Raw genomic sequence first — 14,346 nt, forward strand, 5'->3', positions numbered from 1 at the left:
GTAAATATTCTGTAGCATAAACTCTACATACAATGGATAAACAATATACAATGGATCACATACTCTATGTGATCCATTGTATATAAGTATATTGTCATTCTGATGTCCAAGTAAAGCTGGGTACACTATGTGATCCATTGTATGATATATTGTTCCGATACGGATGGGAATATATTCCACAGTGTGTACGCCTGATCGCACGTGCCCACAGATCGTTTATTGCAGTGTCCCATCTGCTGTGCTGCATAGCAGATGGCACATTGTAATGATCGATGCCATGCTGCTAAATGCAGCATGGAACGACACATTGTGCAGTCATACAACTCATTGTGCAGGGTGTACGGATAGAGCGATGCATTATTCCAACACGTTGCCCCATCAGCTGGGTACACACATCGTATAATGAATACCCAGCTTAAGTTTAGGTCCTCTTTAGAAAAAAAATAAAGCATATATGGGTCTTGTTTCTGATTCAATATTAGTGTTCCGATGTTTGGAAAGGTTTACATTTATGAATATTGTACAATAACTGCTCGTAGTGACAGTCGCTCTTACAACATAATGTAATCCAGCACATTTAATTACTATCCTTTATGATGATTGGAGTATTATCAATCACAAAACAAAGTCCAGTAGATGTTACAAAAAGTTTTGTTTATCATATCTACAAAACATAAATATGCACAGTGTACATATTGAAAAAATAATTAAAAAAAACAAACAAACAAATTGATAAACAGGTCAAATGCAATTTCCACTTTGGATGTATAAGAATGCAAGAGTCCCTGATGTCTCATAGGCTGAAGGTCTATGTTGCTCAGCAGTATAAGGCTTGCGCTAGCTGGCCCAGTCCTGGAAGCGGAAACAGTCACTTGCGATCTTCCACACGCTGTTGGCTGTGGTGGTGTGTAGAGTCAGTAAGAAGTTCTGGTTGAAGTAATGATTTTTATTTCCGTCAAATTTCACTGAGCCATGGGCAACCACCAACACAGTCTTCTGCCCTTGAGTAGCTTGTTCTTTAAGAAAAATAAAAGAGCATATAATTAATGGATATGGTCTGTCACCAGATAAGATCAGCTTTCTCCCACAAGTTACGCCAGGCACTACAGCATAATGCTAATCAATATTTCATTATTACGGCAATTTTACTATTTCTCGGTGCAGTTTCTAAATTAAAAATTATAAAAATAAACGCAATTGGGCAGCATCTGTGGGCTGATAAAAAAAAAATAAATTGTGTCTCAAAAAGCAATTGGGCATTATCTTGGTGCTTTTAAAAAAATCTATTTGTTCAGCCAGCTGTTACCCATAATGAGTAAGAATTTAAACAAAAAACAACAAAGTTTAAGTAAAATGAGAGTACAAACATTAGAGACAGCTCACATAAAAAGCCCGCAGGTAGTTTAAACATAGCACCGCGCTATTTTAACGCTTCCAGGGCTGGGGGTGGAGCTTAGCGGCAGTGTGATCCCATCTCGCACCCCCGCTTACATGGCCACTGCTGGTGGGAGCTCCTTAGTAGCTCGCCATGCTTAAAGCTCACAAAGGGGCTGGACTGCTTTCCCTACTAGAGCGCGAGTTCTGCATTTTCTCTGCACTGCAGGCTCAAAACTGGCTGTGTATTACTCTGCATGTAAAGCCCCTACACACTACATGACATCTTTAACGATTTGGACAATTCCGACTCATCAGAACGACAAATCGTTAAAACATGTGAAGTGAGTATGCACTACATCGTGTAGTGCGCGCTCCCGTGGGGTCGTCAGCCTCATCGTCTGATCTTATGTGCTGCATGCAAGATCAGGCGATGCGGCCGACGATCCAGTGCAGCGCTATACGGGGGGCGGCATTTCAAGTGGTCGAGCACCAGATCGTCCAGTGTGTACGGACTGTCCAATATGTCGGCCTGGTAGCCGGGTCGTGTGTCGCATTGCTGTGTACACACAACGTTTAGTGTTTACCCAGCTTTAGACTCCTCTCATGTAGTGGGGATCTATGTTATATCGAAGTGTGTGCGTTTGCACCAACAGACAGGGCTAGCTCAAGGCACATTTGATCAGTGCGGTCGAACAGGGGCGCCACCCCATAAAGGGCGCACTCCTCCCAACCATTCCCGAATTCAGTGGGGCCGTCACGTTTTTCAGGCACTGCTCCGCTGTTACTCCCACGGGCTGAAGTGTCCAGTGGGCAGTCGGGCACCTCCACCGTCGCAGCTGTTCCGGATCCCGAATGGATGTCGCACGCCATTCACTGCAGGAAGAGCGCTGGGGCAGCCCAGCTACTGATTGAGTGCTGGGCTCGCCCCCAGCCAGGCGTTAGACGGGAGGCGTGCCATAGAGCCACGCCCCCAAATAACGTCATTTAGAGGGGTGGCCTATGGTAATTAGCTCACCCCCCATTTTTGGCCGTGCGCGGCTCCTGTCCCGTTCTGCACAGGGCGCGGCTCCTCCTGGAGCCGGCCCTGTGAATAGATGTAGCAGCAGCATTAGCATATTATTATGCATACTGTCTTCTGAACAGACTGTGGGCCTAATTCAGAGGCGCTCGCAAAAAGTGAGAGCTTGCTCTAAATCAGGGCGGCCGCTTTTTTTTTGACCTGGCCTCCTGGCCGATCGCTAAGCTGTGGGTGACCACCCACAGCTTTTGTGAGCAGCCAGGTGATGGTCGCGACCATCGGGCTTGCGACGAGACCCTTGCGGTAGAGTCTCGTTCCCGCAAGCCCCAGTGAGCTTCCTGTTCTAATAGAGCAGGAAGATCACTACTGATATCACGAGCGATATCAGTAGGCCCGCCCACTAACGGCAGGCGTTCCTTCAGGAACGCCTCCGTTTGTCCAGCCACCCCCCCCTCCCCGCCAACAAAACGGGGCGCGCTGTCGATCAACATCAACAGCCGTCCTGTTTGTAGCGAGCCCCGGAGTGAATTTCTCACTCGCTCGGGGCTCTCGCACGCCGCGCATGCGCAATGCCCCACCATCGACCCGCTTGCGAGCGCATATCACTTGCGAGCAGGTCTGAATCAGGCCCCGTGTCCCCAACCTGTCTACCAGGGCTGGGAAGGCAAGTTCGTCTAACCTGCTTGGCACAAGGTAATTGACACCACAGGTTGGCATTCTGCTGTATGTTACTGTACTAGAGAAGTGCCTGTTTAACCCTTTCAGCTCAGGTTTAACATGCTACTACAGATGTGTCCTACTACATCTTTGCTGCATAAGCAGCAAATCACGCCACACATGGCGCGAGGTGTGTGCCCGTGAGCGGATACGCACACTGCGTTCGCACCCTCGCCACCCTAGGAATGCATGCTGTGAGCACAGTGCGCCCGCCATAGCGTATGCTACTGCGGATAATCGCATGGCGCAATGCGTGTGCACATTTGTAGCGTGATCGGCAAAAATGGAGCAAGACATCTGTATACAATCTATCTGCTGTCATGCTGTAGCTCCTCCACGTGTAGTATGCCTACAATATAATAGGGCATGGCTTCAGGTCCCATTTCTGACAAATTAACCCTATTAGAAACCTGCTGCATGTTTCACAGAAGGAGCTACTGCTCAGTAGGCTCATACTGTATGTACGATCCCATGCAGCGCCATGCAGGAGGGGGATGCCGGCATATCGGACGGTCGGCCACCCGATCACTCCATGTGTGGGGACCGCCCGATATGTCGGCCGTCAGATCGCAAGTCGCATATCGCACGGTGTATGGGGGCCTTAACAGCATACTGGAATTACATCCAGAATGTAATGAGAAAAATGAGAGTACAAACACCAGAGACATATTTCTATACCCCAGTTTATATATACTCCAAAGTCCTCTAGTGGATGAAAGAGAAAAAGAGATTACTGTTTGTTTTATTTCAACATATAGTATCATGGATGGGATAGTTTTATTTCAACATGTAGTATCATGGATGGGAAACCTGAAATAACAATATAATAGGGTTGGAAAAATCATTGGTGTGCCTAGGCTCTGACTGAGCAGCTGTCATGATTGGGAAGCACAAAGGAGCAGCAAAACTATTACATGATGAAACAGACGTCATGGTCATTGTATAAACCACCGCCTGGCTCTTGCTAGCGCACAAGCAGCTGCTAAGGTGCCTTATTTAGTACAATCTAATGATGGTTTCTAAAGACAACTGTTCTTTTTTCGGGTTGGGTACAGGATGCCGGCATCCAGGATCCAGGCGGTCCAAATCCCAATGCCGGCATCCCGACAGGGTTAGAATACCGACACTTTGTTGGTCGGTATCCAAACCCTCCCCTTCTCCCTACCCTAACCCTCCATGGTACCATATCCCTAACCTTCCCCCTAGTACTTAAACCTAACCCTCCCCCCCCTAGTACCTAACCCTCACCCTAGTGCCTAACCCTCCCCCCAAACCCTGCTACTTACCGACGGGATTCCGGCGGTCAGGATGCCAGCGACAGAATTCTGACTGTCGGGATTCAGGTGTCAGCATTCTGACCACAGGAACCCCAGTGGTCGGGATATTGACCCTTTTTTCACAATTCCCCAGTTAGATAAATCCAAAATCCAATTTACACAAACTCCAAAATGAGCTGTGTGCGCAAATGGAATTAATTTAGATTAATGCACAAAACATGTGTAAGTAGTGATATGTAGTAACTCCACTTCATACCATGACAGTGATAAATCTGCAGACCTCATCTATAGTACATTATTTTTTATACCATGCATGAATTTTAATATATAGTGCACAATATCCTATTGAGTAGTAATGGCTAGTCATAAATGGTTAATCCTGAGCTATCCATGCAGGTTTTGCTTGCGGAATTAGTATGTCTGATCAACAATCAGAGTATCGACTAAAGTACGGGTACAGAGTTATGTGGAACCCGACAGGCCGGCATGCTAGTACTGTGCTGAAAAGCATCATAATCGCGTCGGCTTTACAAAATGAAACATGATTGGTAAAGCATCATGTTTAAAATTGCAAAGCCGAGATGGTCACAATGTACTACAGCACAGTACTAGCTTGCTGGAACGTTAGATTTGACATACCGCTGTCCCTGTTCTGCTTGTCAGCATTGTAACGGTCAATGAGCCAACTACATTCCATGTTAGCAAGTTTTTAGTGTATTTTCCATTCCCCTAATAAGGGGATGTAGTTAAATTGGCGACCATCGGGATGCTGGCTGACAAGATCCCGGCGCCAAAATCCTGAATCGCGGACAAGACACCGGCGCTGGAATCACGACATGAGGGGAGATGCCAATGAAGGGATCCCGACAGCCGGCAACCCGATGGTAATTACAGCGGGCGCCCAAAGCTGTTAGCTGCAGGGGCAAGGTTAGGCACCCCGGGGGGTTTAGGGGTAGTCTGTGGACGGTTAGGGTTAAGCTACGAACAGGGGGGTTAGGCACTAACGGGAAGGGTTAGGGTGCAGGTTATAGAGGGTTAAGGTGCAGAACAGGAGGGTTAGGGGGTGATGGAGGGAAGGTTAGAGAACTTATGTGTCCCCTGTCGGTCTTTTGACAGCCGGCATCCTGAGTGCCGGGCTCCCATCCCCAACTCCCTAATAAGCACACTTATCACAGATAAGGGCTCCATCTACTGGTCAAATTAATTAGTAACAGAATTGTGCTAAATATTTTGTCTTCATTTAGCTGCAGTAGTTGCTCAGAATGATGACTAACAGTACAGTTATTATCTAAATGATAGGATAAGCATACTAAATTCTTCTAAAGTGCTGGTCATGTAAGGAATAGGATGTGATGCACAACTCTTACCATGAACAGGCTGACAATCAAGCATACTGACTTGAAATTCGCTGGATGGCAACATTTCAAAGAATTCAATGAGCGCTTCTTGCCCCGATATAGGATTGCCATTCCACACTAAAGTAGCAGTGTCCATGTACAACTTGGTCAGTTGCTAAAAGCAGAAGGATAGATACAGCATATTTTTAGAAAGATCTTCTGCATTCAAAAATATTTGCAAAGAAAGCACAGCACATTTATTAACATTTGTGTACAGTAGGCGTATACATTTATATGCACGTTTGCAGGAAGCAAAGGCAATATTTGTTAGAATATACATTAAGCTATGAAAGCCTGCATATCATTGAACTTAATAATATGCATGTAATAACTGGAGAGTCTATACATAAAAGTTATGTCCACCCTACACCCTCTTCTCTGCAGTAGGTGCTCCTCCAAGTAAGCAAGCAGTAACTCACATAGGAATACAGCCGTGCACACATTTGTTGGATCAATGCTTCATTCCTCCTGGAAAGTGGTGAAATGAAAAGCTATTGCCTCATGTATACCTGCATGCCTTTGCTGTGTCAGAATAATGCAAAGAAACTGAAGAGAGATAAATTGTTTATTCTCCAAATATATTCAAAAATGGCCTGGACAGATTTGTTTATAACCCTTAGAAAAGAGAATATATAATTGGATTATAGTGTTATTTCAAACTAATTGCTTTCTTGAATTAGCATCAAACTTGACTTCAATCCTCCACTCAGTCATTCTGACTATTTAAATGGATAACAGTAGTCACTTTGCTGTTCAGCATCATCGTGTGCAGCACACTGAACATGGACCAGAGAAAATTAAGGAGAGAGCCGTCTAAAGAGACCAGAAAGAGAATTATAGACAAGCATGCTAAAGGTAAAGGCTATAAGACCGTCTTCCAAGCAGCTAGATGTTCTTGTGATTACTGTTGCAAATATTAAGACGTTTAAAGTCCATGGAACTGCAGCCAACCTCCCTGGACGCGGACGCAAGAAGAATATCGACCCCAGATTAAACAGAAATATTGAGGGAATGGTAGAAAAAGAGCCAAGGAACTTCCAAAGAGATACTAGCTGATCTCCTAGGTTACGTCCATGTCTGATCACACCATCCAATGCTTTTTGAGAGACAGTGAGCTCCACGAAAAACAACCCAGGTGGACGCCACTTTGAAAAAATATAAGTCAGACTGGAATTTGCTAAAATGCACATTGACAAGTGACATTACTTATGGGAGAATGTATTTTGGACAGAGGAGTCAAAACTGGAGCCTTTTGGCAGTTTTTTGTTTATGTTGACAGAAAAGAACACCATACCTACTGTGGAACATGGAGGAGGCTTGGTTATGTATTGGGGCTGCTTTGCTGCATCTGGTACTAGGTACCTTAAATCCGTGAAGGGCACAATGAAATCTCAAGAATATCAAAGCACTTTGGAGTGGAACATACTGCCCAGTGACAGAAAGCTCTGTCTCAGTCACAGGACATGGATCCTCAATCACGGTAGTGACAAAACACATGGCTAAAAATCACCCAAAAATGGAGAAGAACAAAACATTGGACTATTCTGTAGTGACCTTCTAAGAGCCCTGATCTGAATCCTATATAATATCTATGGAAAGAGTTGAAGCATGCAGTTTGGAGAAGGAATCCATGAAACCTGAGACAGCTGGAGTAATTTGCTCAGGAAGAGGGGGGCAAACTACCCGTTTACAGGTGCAGAATTCTCATTGAAAGCTACAGAAGTTGCTTGATTGCCTATAAAATTGTGCAACAAAATATTAGGTAAAAGGTCCCACTCCATTAAGACGGCTACAGTCCTACACACAGCCTTAGCTCCATAACGGACGTGTCAGTCACTGTCTGCTTAGAGATGTACCGTATGGGTAAAATTAATGAGTGTGGATGATACACACAGATCTGGCACAAAGTAGGGAGGTTGAGAAGGGAGATATTTTGGGACAAGAGAAGAGATTATGGGGTCTATTCAGAGTTGGGAGCAAAGCTAAAAAAAAAGGAAAAACAAGTAACTTTGCCTTGTCAACACCATGCTGGGCCAGATGTAAAATGTGCAGAGATTTGGGAGGGGTAGTGTGTAGATGCCCTTCACCAAGAGGACCCTGATGTCATCAGTTACTGTCCAAAGTCATTCCCTACTATCCACGTGGACACAGAGGGGGAATATAAACCTGTGGCGAGCAAAGCGAGCCCTGAGAAGACAAATTTCTTCTTTTGGTTGTCTTTACGTGCATGGAACTGCACTTCCACCCTCACACCACGTCACTTCCAGGTCCTTGGGATGAAAGGGAAACAAGTTCAACCATTTGGTAGGGATGTGTTGTAGCTCATACCTAAACTTGCAGTAGGGAAGGCCATCGGTGGTTTTCCATCGATGGCACCATCGGTGATAACCACTGATAGTACAATAACCATCTATGGGGGAACATCGATGGTTTGCACCACTCGATGGTCACTGCTGCTGGGTGCTTGGCAAGCCATAGGCCAATCAAAAATGGGAGGGGCACTTAGCAGGCCACGAGGGGGCGGGGCTAAGCTCCATGTCAGGAGCAGGAAAAAACAATATCAGGTTCCACTTTGCCATCGATGGTGGAAAACCATAAACAATCGATATTTGTAAACTATTGATGGTCATCCCTAACTTGCAGTGTAAAAATAAAGCTGCCCAGCCTTTATACAAAGTTGCTTGCTTTTTATTTGCTGCCCACTTAAATTTAGGCCATATATTGTATTCAGTAAAGTACATGCAGCTATTGCAGGGACTGACAGGGCAGAGCAATGTAGAACACTTTGAAATGATCAGTCTAGCTACTGCATTCAAATATTGTTCACTCTAGTACCCTGCACCTGTCACAATCCGTGCAATTACTCTTTCCTGTCTGGGGTGTCGCTCTCTGTCTGGTGCTTCTAGTACACTCAGCTGATGCAACAAACTACTGAGATACAGACCACAGTGTGCTAGATGCACCAGACCAGAGAGCGACACCCCAGGCAGGAAAGAGGAACTGCACGGGTTGCGACAAGTGCAGTGTGGTAGAATGACAGTCAAGTTAGGGGAAGATCACTATTTAGGGATCTACAACAAACAATGCGGTAAAACAGCATCCAGTAAAACACACATTGAGTATCAGATAAGGAATGCATGTCACATATGAAAATTGACACTTGGTTGCCAAGCCCAGTATTCAGTGATTTAGTGCATGGGGTCACTGTTACATGGCACACTGAATTCTGTAACAGAATAAACCTATTGCACTTTATTACAAGCACAATAATTGCACCACTTTGTTTTTGCAAGGTAAGTTCTTCACATAGAAGTGAAATATTAAAACTAAAGGTCCCTACACACTACACAATATTTTTAACGATTTGGCAGATTCCGACACATCAGAACGACAAATCGTTAAAAATGTGTAGTGTGTATGTACTACATCGCTTAGTGGGCGCTCCAGTGCGGTCGTCAGCCTCATCGTCTGATCTTATGTACATGCAGTAAGATCAGGCGATGCGGCTGACGATCCCATGCAGGGGGGGGGAGGAATATCGGATGGTCGGGCATAATATCGCCCAATATGTCGGCATGTCGACGCTGAGATGGGTACACAATCATTTAGTATGTACCCAGCTTAAGAAACATAAAAAGAAAAAATTCACAAGCAGGAATATAAAATGATTATACAAATGATGAGAACACATACCAATATTATTGGATATATCATAAATACTATTTGAATACACCATTTTACTCCCTTGGATGTTTTAACATTTTGCTAGTTTTTAGATTCCGTCCAGGAGCACACAACCAACACCTTTATGTTAGAGTTAAATTTCTTTTTAGAAAATTTAATCAATAGTCATCTACTGTTCTGTGATATGTTTTCATCATTTCTATAAAGGGTCATTCAGGTGCATATTTCAAGTCTTTTATTGTGTCCCACTGCTTCCAATACATTGTGATGTATATTATTTTTTTAAATGTGAAGATAGTGATATATAATAAGTAGGGGTGAGCGGGTTCGGATTTCTGAAATCCGAACCCCCCCGATCCGAGTCAGGCTCGACTTTTCCCGCCTGACTCGGATCTGAAATCGAGGCAAAACGTCATCATCCCGTCTTCCGGGTCTCGCGGGTTTTGGATCCTATATAAGGTACCCGTCTCTGTGCCATTTTCTCACTCGGCTGTGGACAGTGAAGAGGGAGGGTGGGAGTTAGGGCTGGCTGGGCTGTGTAGTGTAGTGTTGTGCTGCTGTTGTCCACTACTTCAAAGTCCATAGGGGCTGGCTGTGTTGTGCTGTGCTGCTGTTGTTAATAGGGGCTGTGTCCACTACTTCAAAGTCCATAGGGGCTGGCTGGACTGTGTTGTGCAGTCAGTCCTCCATAGGGGCTGTGTCCACTCCAAAGTCCTGTGCAGTGTCCCAGTCCTAAAGGGGTGCTGTAGTGTTGTCCAGGGGGTGCTCTGTCCATCAGGAGTGCTCCCCCCAAGTGCTAAAAAAAATAATTTTTTTTCTGTGTTTGTGAATTGTGTGCGCAGTAGCCGCACGTGCATCAACAAAGTAGTGCCAAGCGTGCGCCTGTGTCATAAGTAAAGGGCAGACTGGCTTGACCGTTAAAGGGTGCTGTAACCCCGAAAGTACACTCCAAACCAAATAAAAAAATATTTTCTGTGTTTGTGAATTGTGTGCGCAGTAGCCGCACGTGCATCAACAAAGTAGTGCCAAGCGTGCGCCTGTGTCATAAGTAAAGGGCCGGCTGGCTTGACCATTAAAGGGTGCTGTAACCCCCAAAGTACACTCCAAACCAAATAAAAAAATATTTTCTGTGTTTGTGAATTGTGTGCACTGTGGCTGCACGTGCATCAACAAAGGAGCAGCGCCAAGCGTGCGCCTGTGTCCCATAAGTAAAGAGCCGGCTGGCTCATTTCTTAAAGGGTCGTGTAACCCACAAAGTGCACTACTCTCCAGCAAAAATAAAAAAATATTTTCTGTGTTTGTGTGCGCCTTAGCCGCACGCATATATCAATATAACATAAATGGAGGACCAAACTTTCTCCGATAAAAATAAAATAGGGAAAGATCAAGAACCACTTCCTCCTAGTGCTGTTGCTGCTGCTGGGAGTTGTTCATCATCCCAGAGAGGAAGTAGGAACACCACTACTTTTACTAAACAATTGACCCTCCAACAGTCCCTAGCGAGGAGGATGAAGTACGACAGCAGTCATCCTGAAGCAAAACGTATAACTGAGGCCTTGACTGCTATGTTGGTGTTAGACGTGCGTCCGGTATCCACCATTAGTGCAGTGGGATTTAGACAATTGATGGAGGTAGTGTGTCCCCGGGTCCAAATCCAGTCTAGATTCCACCTGCATCCTCAAAGCAGCAGCGACAAGCGTGCGTCTGTCTGTTAAAGGGTGGTGTAACCCTCAAAGTACGCTCCACAAACAATAAAAAAATTCTTCTTTTTTTTCCTGTCTTTGTGAATTGTGTGGGCTGTAGCCGCACCTGCATCCTCAAAGCAGCAGCGACAAGCGTGCGTCTGTCTGTTAAAGGATTACATCGGTGACAGCATCCAAGTAGGCATGTCAGACAGTCCGTACCTGTACTGGCAGGAAAAAGAAGCAATTTGGAGGTCCCTGTACAAACTGGCTCTATTTTACCTGAGTTGCCCCCCCCTCCAGTGTGCACTCCGAAAAAGTGTTTAGTGCAGCCGGGAACCTCGTCAGCTAAAGGCGTAGGAGGTTGCTTCCACAAAATGTGGAGAAGATGATGTTCATAAAATGAATTATCAACTCTTCCAGGGAGACCAGCCTCCAGAACGTACAGAGGGACCTGTGGTTGTGGATTCCAGCGGGGACGAATTAATACTCTGTGAGGATGAGGATGTACACAACACTGAAGAGGGTGAGGAATCGGTGGATGAGGAGGATGAGGACGACATCTTGCCTCCGTAGAGCCAGTTTGTGCAGGGACAGATTAATTGCCAGCTTGTTTTGTGGGGGCCCAAACGAACCAATCATTTCAGCCACAGTCGTGTGGCAGACCCTGGCGCTGAAATGTTTGGTTTATTAAAGTGTGCATGTCCTGTTTATACAACATGTGGGTGGGTGGGCCCAAGGACAATTCCATTTTGCACCTTTTTTTTTTCTTTGCAGTATGTACTGTTTGGGGCCTAGTTTTTCAAACTGCCATCCTGTCTGCCACTGCAGTGCCACTCCTAGATGGACCACGTGTTTGTGCCGCCCACTCGTATCTCTTAGCATAGTCATCCAGCTACCTCGGTGCAATCTTTTGGACATAAAAACACTATTGTGAGGTGTTCAGAATAGACTGGAAATGAGTGGAAATTAAGGTTATTGAGGTTAATAATAGCATAGGAGCAGAAAAACACACAAATTCTGTGATTTTAGCTGTTTTTATGCTTTTTTTAAAAAAAATACAGATCCAAAACACAAAACCCAGAACCCAAAACACGGAAGGGTGGTTTTGGCAAAACCAATCCAGATCCAAAACACGAAGAAAGATCCAAAACACGAAAAGTGGCCGGTGCACACCCCTAATAATAAGTTACTCTGAGGACTACCAGCAGTCTAGTTGGTAGTATGGACAAAAACAGGTAATGAGGCTGTTGTGCGTTCATTACATCAATGTAATAATAATAGTAGTACAAAATAGAATACATGATAACACCTTACCCTTCTCCTTTTGTCAATGGTTTCATAATACAGATTAACAAATTCTTCTGCCGCCCTGCATGCCAGATCCACATCCGTCCGAAAGTCCTAGCAGACAATGACATACACCATTATAGCACACAGGAAAAGCTCATTCAACTACATCTCTTAACAGGGGAGGGAGCAACATCTCAAATAGTTTGATTATTTTAAATAAACTACAATCCCAAAATATTGTGAATCTAGATATGAGTGGCAACAATAAAATAAGTAACAAGAATGAGGGTGAGAGGAGCACAACCTGTACACTGGGAAGGCATTATTGTTCTATATTCACCCTTCACTTCTATGAGACTTGGGCTTAAATCCACATATTAAAATCAACCTAAAAAAATAAGATGATTGTAAGTGAGCAACAAGCACAACACATGTGCCCCCATTGCCTGGTGTAGGTACATGTGTGATAACACATGTGCCCTCATTGCCTCGCTGTGTAGGTACGTTGTGTGATAACACATGTGCCCCCATTGCCTGGCTGTGTACAGTAGGTACGTTGTGTGATAACACTAAGATGGAGGGGAGGGGGGCGATCTCTGATGCTCCTGTGCAGGGCTCAGACTCAAAAAAGCGGCCGTATACAATCATAGCAGACTACAGTGTGCGCTCACCGTAGCAGCCATGAGACCGACCGAATGCAATTCCCACCGAGCAGGGTATCAAGTGTTACACCAGCACCGCCTCTTTCCGGTCACCGGTGCGGTGTCACAAGAAATGTTTCTCGCAGAAACGAGGTCTCTGCACATTTGATTCCGAATGCCTGGTAATTACATGGCAACCACTAGGTGGTGCTGCTGAGCTCTGCATGGTGAGCCGCCCGCCGCAAAGGAAGTTATCAGTCTCGTCGCACTCATCATACTCGCTACTGTCACCCAACCATCATCATCATCATCACCACCACCACACCGGCACAGTCAATTCCTCATATCAGACACTGACAGACGCTCTCTCAGAAAACATTTATTTACACCAACTAACAAATGATGAATTGCCCCTTTAATCTAATTAATAAATACAGACCCTCCAACATGACCGTTCCATTAAGTACAAAATGCTCTGCTCCTGGATTTCCCATGTAATTTATGAGTGCAGACACCTGTGCTGAAACACCTGTCTGATCAATTACCTAGTTCAACACAGGTGACTGCAATCATACATTAGGTGGGAAGTCCAGGAGCAGAGCGTTTTGTACCTAATGGAATGGGTCATGTTGGAGTATACTTGCCTACTTTTGAAAAAGCATTTCAGGAAGATTGTGAAAGCAGCACCTACAGTATGAGCGCGCGGTAAAGTGGGCGTGTACTGTTACATCTGAGAGACGTGTCATAGAACTGACTTGCATCCAAATGTAAATGCACCCAAAGCAGTTAGTAAGATCTATTTGTTGATGAAAACACACTGATATGTTTCAGAAAATGCATGTAGCCATAGGGATCATTGTGCCTTATAACCACTGCAGGGAAATTGTACTAATAGTCAGATTTGCATGCAGACATCTCTTTTATATATATATATTAGGGGTGTGCACCGGCCACTTTTCGTGTTTTGGTTTTGGATCTGGATCTTTCTTCGTGTTTTGGATCTGGATTGGTTTTGCCAAAACCACCCTTCCGTGTTTTGGGTTCTGGGTTTTGTGTTTTGGATCTGTATTTTTTTTAAAAAAAAGCATAAAAACAGCTAAAATCACAGAATTTGTTGGTTTCTCTGCTCCTATGCTATTATTAACCTCAATAACCTTAATTTCCACTCATTTCCAGTCTATTCTGAACACCTCACACCTCACAATAGTGTTTTTATGTCCAAAAGGTTGCACCGAGGTAGCTGGATGACTATGCTAAGCG

At 44.8% G+C, this 14,346-nt stretch overlaps 1 protein-coding gene across 1 annotated transcript; it reads right to left on the minus strand.

Moving 5' to 3' along the window:
- Positions 1 to 635: 635 nt before the first annotated feature.
- Positions 636 to 13,261, minus strand: NXT2 (nuclear transport factor 2 like export factor 2). Its single transcript, XM_088482929.1, has 4 exons — positions 13,117 to 13,261; positions 12,470 to 12,556; positions 5,757 to 5,901; positions 636 to 1,016 (listed from the first exon to the last, which is right to left on the minus strand). Exons 1-4 carry the CDS (start codon positions 13,126 to 13,128, stop codon positions 838 to 840), a joined length of 423 nt encoding a protein of 140 aa, XP_088339055.1. The 5' UTR covers positions 13,129 to 13,261; the 3' UTR covers positions 636 to 837.
- Positions 13,262 to 14,346: the final 1,085 nt, after the last annotated feature.

This window comes from Taudactylus pleione, unplaced genomic scaffold (genome assembly GCF_031769625.1).
Source record: "Taudactylus pleione unplaced genomic scaffold, aTauple2 ptg000296l, whole genome shotgun sequence".
NCBI classification, from domain to species: Eukaryota; Metazoa; Chordata; class Amphibia; order Anura; family Myobatrachidae; genus Taudactylus; species Taudactylus pleione.

What these genes read in the sequence shown, in the direction of transcription:
- NXT2 (XM_088482929.1), bottom strand. An exon ending in CCATTGACAAAAGGAGAAGG is followed by an intron (nt 5,902 to 12,469) that starts GTAAGGTGTTAT and finishes TTCTGCTTTTAG; the next exon opens with CAACTGACCAAGTTGTACAT. An exon ending in TGATTGTCAGCCTGTTCATG is followed by an intron (nt 1,017 to 5,756) that starts GTAAGAGTTGTG and finishes TTTTTCTTAAAG; the next exon opens with AACAAGCTACTCAAGGGCAG.